The sequence below is a fragment of the Diceros bicornis genome, chromosome 1 (genome assembly GCF_020826845.1).
Source record: "Diceros bicornis minor isolate mBicDic1 chromosome 1, mDicBic1.mat.cur, whole genome shotgun sequence".
NCBI classification, from domain to species: domain Eukaryota; kingdom Metazoa; phylum Chordata; class Mammalia; order Perissodactyla; family Rhinocerotidae; genus Diceros; species Diceros bicornis.
Window position 1 is genome coordinate 65,490,154 of NC_080740.1, and position 6,590 is coordinate 65,496,743.

General features: G+C 37.2%; 1 protein-coding gene across 1 annotated transcript; it reads right to left on the reverse strand.

Moving 5' to 3' along the window:
* Positions 1-1,753: 1,753 nt before the first annotated feature.
* LOC131407309 (sperm-associated acrosin inhibitor-like) lies at positions 1,754-5,755 on the reverse strand. Its single transcript, XM_058543705.1, has 5 exons — positions 5,627-5,755; positions 5,135-5,211; positions 4,154-4,191; positions 3,026-3,144; positions 1,754-2,092 (listed from the first exon to the last, which is right to left on the reverse strand). Exons 2-5 carry the CDS (start codon positions 5,199-5,201, stop codon positions 2,047-2,049), a joined length of 270 nt encoding a protein of 89 aa, XP_058399688.1. The 5' UTR covers positions 5,202-5,211; positions 5,627-5,755; the 3' UTR covers positions 1,754-2,046.
* Between the last annotated feature and the right edge of the window lie 835 nt (positions 5,756-6,590).

The window sequence follows — 6,590 nt, forward strand, 5'->3', positions numbered from 1 at the left end:
AGAAAAGGGAACCCTCATTCATTGCTGGTGGGAATGCAAACTGGGTGCAGCCTTTATGGAAAACAATATGGAGATTCCTCAAAAAATTAAAAATAGAATACCTTATGATGCAGCTATCCCACTACCGGGTATCTATCCAAAGAACCTGAAATCAATAATCCAAAGAGGCTTATGCACTCCTATGTTCATTGCAGCATTATTCACTATAGCCGAGAAGTGGAAGCAACCCAAGTGTCCCTCGACTGATGATTGGATAAAGATGTGGTATATATACACAATGGAATACGACTCAGCCATAAAAGAGACAAAATCGTCCCATTCGCAACAACATGGACGGACCTGGAGGGTATTATGTTAAGCAAAATAAGTCAGAGAAAGAAAGACAAACACTGCATGATTTCACTCATATGTGGAAGATAAACTAACACACGGACAGAGACAACAGTTTGGTGGTTACCAGGTGGAAGGTGGGTCGGGGGTAGGGACAAGGGGTGAAGGGATGCATTTATATGGTGACTGACAAACAATAATGTACAATTAAAAGTTCACAATATTATAAACTATTATGACATTAATTAAAAAAAGGGAAAAATTAAAATAAATTTTTTTTGTTTTTGTGAGGAAAACACCATGAGTCAACATGAGCTTGGCCATGAGCTAACATCCGTTGCCAAACTTCTTGTTTTTGCTGAGGAAGATTGGCCCTGAGTTAAGATCTGTGCCCATCTTCCTCTATTTTGTATATGGGATGCCTCCACAGCATGGCTTGATAAGTGGTGCATAAGTCTGCACCAGGGACCCAAATTTGTGAACCCCGGGCCTCCAAAGCAGAGCGCACGAACTTAACCACTATGCCACTATTGATCCCAAAATAAATTTTAAAAAGTAAAAAGAATGCATGTATGAATTTATCAGCATTCACTGAATAATGTTTTTTACACATGTTCTCTATAATAAAAATGGCCATGAGAGAGAATGTATTTTTATAATGTGACTCTAAAAATGTACATTCTAATGAATACTTTTCTTAAGAATTAATACTAAAGAATATAAACGAGTACCTCCCACACGGATCACTCTTTTAGAGGTGAAAATGTTTACTGAAAAGAAGAGCAGGCCTGATATCGTCTATGTAGCAGATTGATACTTATCTTCCAATAGTCAATCTACATTTCTTCCACTAAAAATCAGGCTTTAAATGAGCATTTGGCCACCCAAATAAAGCCTGCTTCTTGTAGGCTGAGAGATGGAGAGAAATGGAGAAGCATAGGACTTGGACCACTAATGAAAATCCTAGACTGATGAAGGCAGTGTTGCCTGGCATCCCAGGATCGCCCACCTATCTCTTGTCTTATCTGTGAGAGACAAAGAAAATCATACAATTTTTTCTCCCCAACCTCAGAAGTCTTGCAATATCTTTGAATGGGCTCTGCAATTCATTCAATTAGAGACACGTCCTATGTTTTAGAATTTAACTCCACTATTGCGTAACATTTATGATCATAGATTAACCTGGAGTACTTGTTAGAATTCGAGCTCCCAGATCTTTCTCCTAGAGGTTTTGATTCTTTAGAATAAAGAAGTGCCCGTGTCTGCGCTTTTAATAAACAACCAAGTAACATATTATTTGTTCACCTTTGAAAATATTTCTTTAATTATAGTTACCAAAAGTATTCGTGTGTTTTAACCCACTAACCAACGAAAGAACGAAAGGGTATTTTAATAAAGATAATATTATTTATTGATTGATTGATTGAAATATTTATGATAGCAAATTACATTAGGCTTTATATTATCAAATACAATTAAGATAGTTTTTCGACTGTCATTGATAATTTAATATAGAGAATAAAAATCTTTCAATCACAAACTCTTAGAACTGGAAAAATTCTTCAACATCCTGTATTCCATCTTGTATGCCATAGAAAGCTTTCTCTGGTCATCTGGGAATTTAAAGCTCTGACTGAGAAGACTCCAATTGCTTGCAGAATCCACCACAAAATAGGCTTGCAATAGGAGACACAGGCACGCGTAGCTCTGGCAAAGTTAGCATTCACCATAATGACTAAAATCAAATTTTCCACTAAAATCTCTGTAAAGAAAGAAAAAGACAGAGAAAGGAAAAGAAATTATTAAAATAACGTTTAAAATTGCCTGAGTATTGCACTAAGAGCTTCTCAATGAGGACGATGAGAATATAGAAGAAGAGAGGCTGTGCTCCACTTCCACAGGCTTCTGGGCCCCGCTCCCCAGGCCTGCGCATAGCCTCCCCCGATCTGGGCTGCTTGACTCTCCCTACAGGCTCAGTCCTGACTCAGTCTTGGACCCCGCCCAGACGTGAGAGAGGAGAGGGTTAGAGATTGTCTTAGTGGTTCTCCAGAAGTAGAAGCCAGTTTGGGGATTAAATGAGGGAAACATCTGTGAGAGAAAATGGGGTGGCAGAAAGGTCGGCCAAACTTTAGACTGCAGCCTCCTACAGAGTGAAAGATACAGGAAGGGAAGTTGGGTGGAAGTGTCCTAGAAGGCTCTGATCTCTAAAGAAGGTTTGGAGTCTGTCATGGAATTCAGAGACAAAGTGGACCATCAGAGGAGTCCTTTCCTAGCATGAATGGGCCCATTGTGGTGGATTCAGAGTTCTGTAGTTAGTAAGGTTTTTTGCTCATTTATGCTCCCTGTAGCTTGGAGCTACATCACGGAGATTATCATTTAGCATCTGGACTTGGGAAATACATTTTATTGGTCACCAGGCTGCGTTAGTAAGTCATAATAACTAAATTAAATTAATTGATTTATATATTTGTGGAATATCCTGCAGAGTAATAATGAGAGGTCAAATATAAAACTACTTTTAGAAATGAGAACTTAAGGGATAGGTACAAGTGTGTTCCTGTGGCTTTTACACAGATAGTATAGTTATTTTCCATATATACTGTGCCTAAGCTATCAGAAACATGGTTGTTCCTATCATATTGTGATGGTTTTTTCATTATTTTGGAAGAGCCAATATACAATTTTGTGTCCTTACGACTTTTGACTGCAGAAAACGCATGGATTGGGATAAGTTTGGCCGTTGGTTGCGCAGATTGGATTCCATTCTCTGGTGCAAAAAGGTAATCGATCTTTATACACGTTACAGTCCGGCGGCTAAACATAAAGACACAACATAAAATTTATCAGATAATAAACTTTTTGAGTAAAATATTCTTTATTCTTAACACATCATATCATGCATCAAAGTGGAATAAATATATTCTATATTGAGGTTTAAAAATAAACATCAAGGTACCCACAACCCACTTAGACATAAAATATTATTGATATATTTTTACAAACTCAATATTATTTTTAAAAAACATACAAATGGTAGAATGTATTTTTATAATTTAGCCACTCTGCCCCCACTTCTCCTCATACCTGGGTCAGATTTCTCCATTATTTCATACCACAAGAAATCATAAAAATGAATTTTGTATAATTCCCTTGTCTTGCTCAATAGTTTCACTACTAGATAATCTGATTTCAGATAATCACCACATATGCATGTATTTATATATGCAATTTTTGCATATGTGTATATAATCATATAGATATATATGTAATTTGTTTAGTGATGATAGTGTTGATAATTTACATAAATAAACAATATCTTATATATTCTTACAAGACCTGCTTTTTAAACGTCTTTGTAATCTTTATCTGTTCAGGTGCTTAGAACTATAGTTCGTTTATTTCACCTCTATATAATATTCCACTCCACGAATGTATGAAAATTATTATTTTACCCACCTTTAAGTGGAAAATTGTTTTTTTTAGTCTTCTTATTTTTCTAGGATAAAAAATTCTACCTTAAACACCCCTTAACCCATATCAGATGCTTGTATATAACAAGATTTATGCCCAATAATGGAATTATTGAATAATGAGATATTTTTACCTTGTATATAATGCCAAATGATTTTTATATGGCTGGCAAGATTCTATTTCTTGAACTTAGTATAATAATAACACAGTTTTTTGTTGTTTTCTGTTTTGGCTTTTTGAAGGATCATTCTGGTGTACATTTTGTTTGATGAAATTTGCTATTAAAATTTACAATATAAAATAATTACTAGTTTATCTTTTTCACTTCCCACATTAATCCGTATTAACTTACTGTTCTTTGCAAGTCTGCTGACGGTAAAAAAGAAGTTTCTGCAACCAAAACACAAAAGAAAAATTAAAAATAAGAAGAATAAGAGGGGAAAACAATCAGAGTCTCTGGTGGAAGTATTCACATCTTTTAGTAGCCAGATACTAGGCAAATTACTACTCAAGACCCTGCAAATAATGAGGAGAGCCTATGTGGCAATATCAAAACAATAAGGTCGCAAAAGAACTCCAAATCTGGAAACATAATTCCAAATTAACCTCACTCCGTGAGAAACAATTTTATGTATTCTTTAATAATCACCAAACCCTCCTTTTTTTTTCATTTCTATAAAGAGACATCCTAGTCAGAGAAGACAATGCCTTGCTTAAAGCCATTTATTATACCTTGCATAAAGTCACTTAATATGAAGAAATTAATTACTAGTTAATTAATTAGTACTCAGGTCCAATACCAGGAATCTATCCAATACCTTAAAGCTACTTTACTCTGAAATTCATGGGCCATCTTATGCTTTAAAGAATATAAATTATCAGCAGAGGGATCAGTGAGTTCTGTCCTTACACAAAGCCTTGACTTTAGTGGACTCAGAGCCGGCAAACAACAAGTTAGATTGTCAAAGAACTCCAGATCTAGGAGACATTATTACTCCCCACACTTTGCATTTAGCAATCATGGAACCTGACCTCCAAAAAGGAAAAAAAAATTAGGTAGATATCTTTAGTCATAGACAGACAAAAAGCTAAGTTCCACTGCTCATTCTAACCCACCTTTCTGTCTCCATCTCTCTAAGGTGGGAAATGAGAAAAAGCAATCCACCGATGCAATTTTAAAAAGAGTATTTGTAACATGTGCTGTTTCATTTCGGCAGTTTAAGTATTACAAACCTGATAAAACAAGCTCTTCAACTCCTAGAAAATAGCAGTTGTTCCCCGCATTTTCTAAGATATGTGAAATGCTTCATCCAGCACTGAAAAATTTACTCACCAGAATAAAGGGGAAACAGCAAAGCAATGACGAAAATAGCTTTCATCCATGATGAGAAGAAAGACATTTTGTCAAGTCTGTAGAAGAAACCCATAGGACTGTTTATAACACATGGCACAGGGACAAATTGCCCATTTCCAAATGAAAGTTTCTCACAGGTAAAGGAACTGTTCCACTCCCCTAGATTCCTAGTTATAGTGGACTATTCCCTTTTTTCTTCCTCCAACTCTCAGAATCAAGGCAGGCTTCTTAGAGACTTGAGAGAAACACTAAGACAAGTCCTCCTTGCACATTAAGAAAGAGCTGTTTCCTCTCTCAACCCTTTGGCTCAGCCCACAAGGAGCCTGGCTGCATTTAAGGAAATATGCACTTTGGAATCTCAGTTTTTCCTCAGAAAATAGAAACAGCTATTTCAGGAAGGTCTACTTTGGAGCTGTCCTCACAGCAATGCCATACACCAGGGCTACCCCATAGATTCCCCACCTGACTTACCTGACACAGAGAAGGCAGTGGACAGCGATGTCTATACCTCTACAGGCTGTGCTGACTTTGTTCACCTCTTCTTCCCAACTACTTCCACCCAGCTGAGGAGTTTCCTTTATGGATCTGTTGGTGAAGAGCTTTATGGGGGTAAGAGAGATGGCTCACAGCAGATAAGATATGGAGGTATTCTGTGTTCCACCTGGAGGCTGTCAAGTAACCCGGGAGAGATGCCTCACAAGTAATTATCAATAGATATTCCCTCTGGAGGAGCTTCGGGATAGTTTGATCTGATGTACCCAGATGTGTGGGGAAGGAGGAAGGTAATAACAGTGCTGTGAAACACTTACAGAAGAGATATGAGAGCTTTATAAGCTACTGAGTAGAGAGGAAAGGAGAATCAAAACAAGAGAGAGAAGAATGAGTTTTGAGAACTGTAATTAGATACATACCTAGACCTTTAGTATTTTGCAACACTAGAAGCACATTAGACTCAACTGGAGACTTGATTTTTATTAACTTTTTGTTTTGAGATAACTGGACATTCTCATCAAGCTGTAAGTACTAATGCAGAGAGTTCTCATGTTCCTTTCAACCAATGCCCCCCAGTGAGAACATCTTGTAAAACTATGGTACAAACTCACAACCTGGAATGTTCATAAAGCTCCCAGATGAGTGTTGGGGCAGCCAGCTTTGGGAATCCGGAGTAGACGACAGCCTGTAAATATTAAGAACAGGAGAGAAAGAAGGCTCCAGAGTGAAATTGAGATCCCCTGGGACAGTGCCCTAAATTATAGGTTGAATAATTTGACATTTACCTCAAAGTCAAGTGGGGAACCCTGTAGGGTTTGAAGTAGGAGGAGTTTTAATCAGAGCTATTTAACTAACCTGCTCCACAGCCTGACTCAGTGGAAAGAGCTTTGGCAGACGAAAGTCCTGAGTTCAAATCCCATCTACCACTAAGTAACCTTAACAC

Bases quoted from the DNA above. Each gene is read 5' to 3' on its own strand.
- LOC131407309 (XM_058543705.1), bottom strand. From the start codon at position 5,201: ATGTCTTTCTTCTCATCATGGATGAAAGCTATTTTCGTCATTGCTTTG. The intron at 4,192-5,134 runs GTGAGTAAATTT...TTTTGGTTGCAG, and splicing joins GCTGTTTCCCCTTTATTCTG to AAACTTCTTTTTTACCGTCA. The intron at 2,093-3,025 runs GTAAGGACACAA...CTTTCTTTACAG, and splicing joins GTTTTCTGCAGTCAAAAGTC to AGATTTTAGTGGAAAATTTG.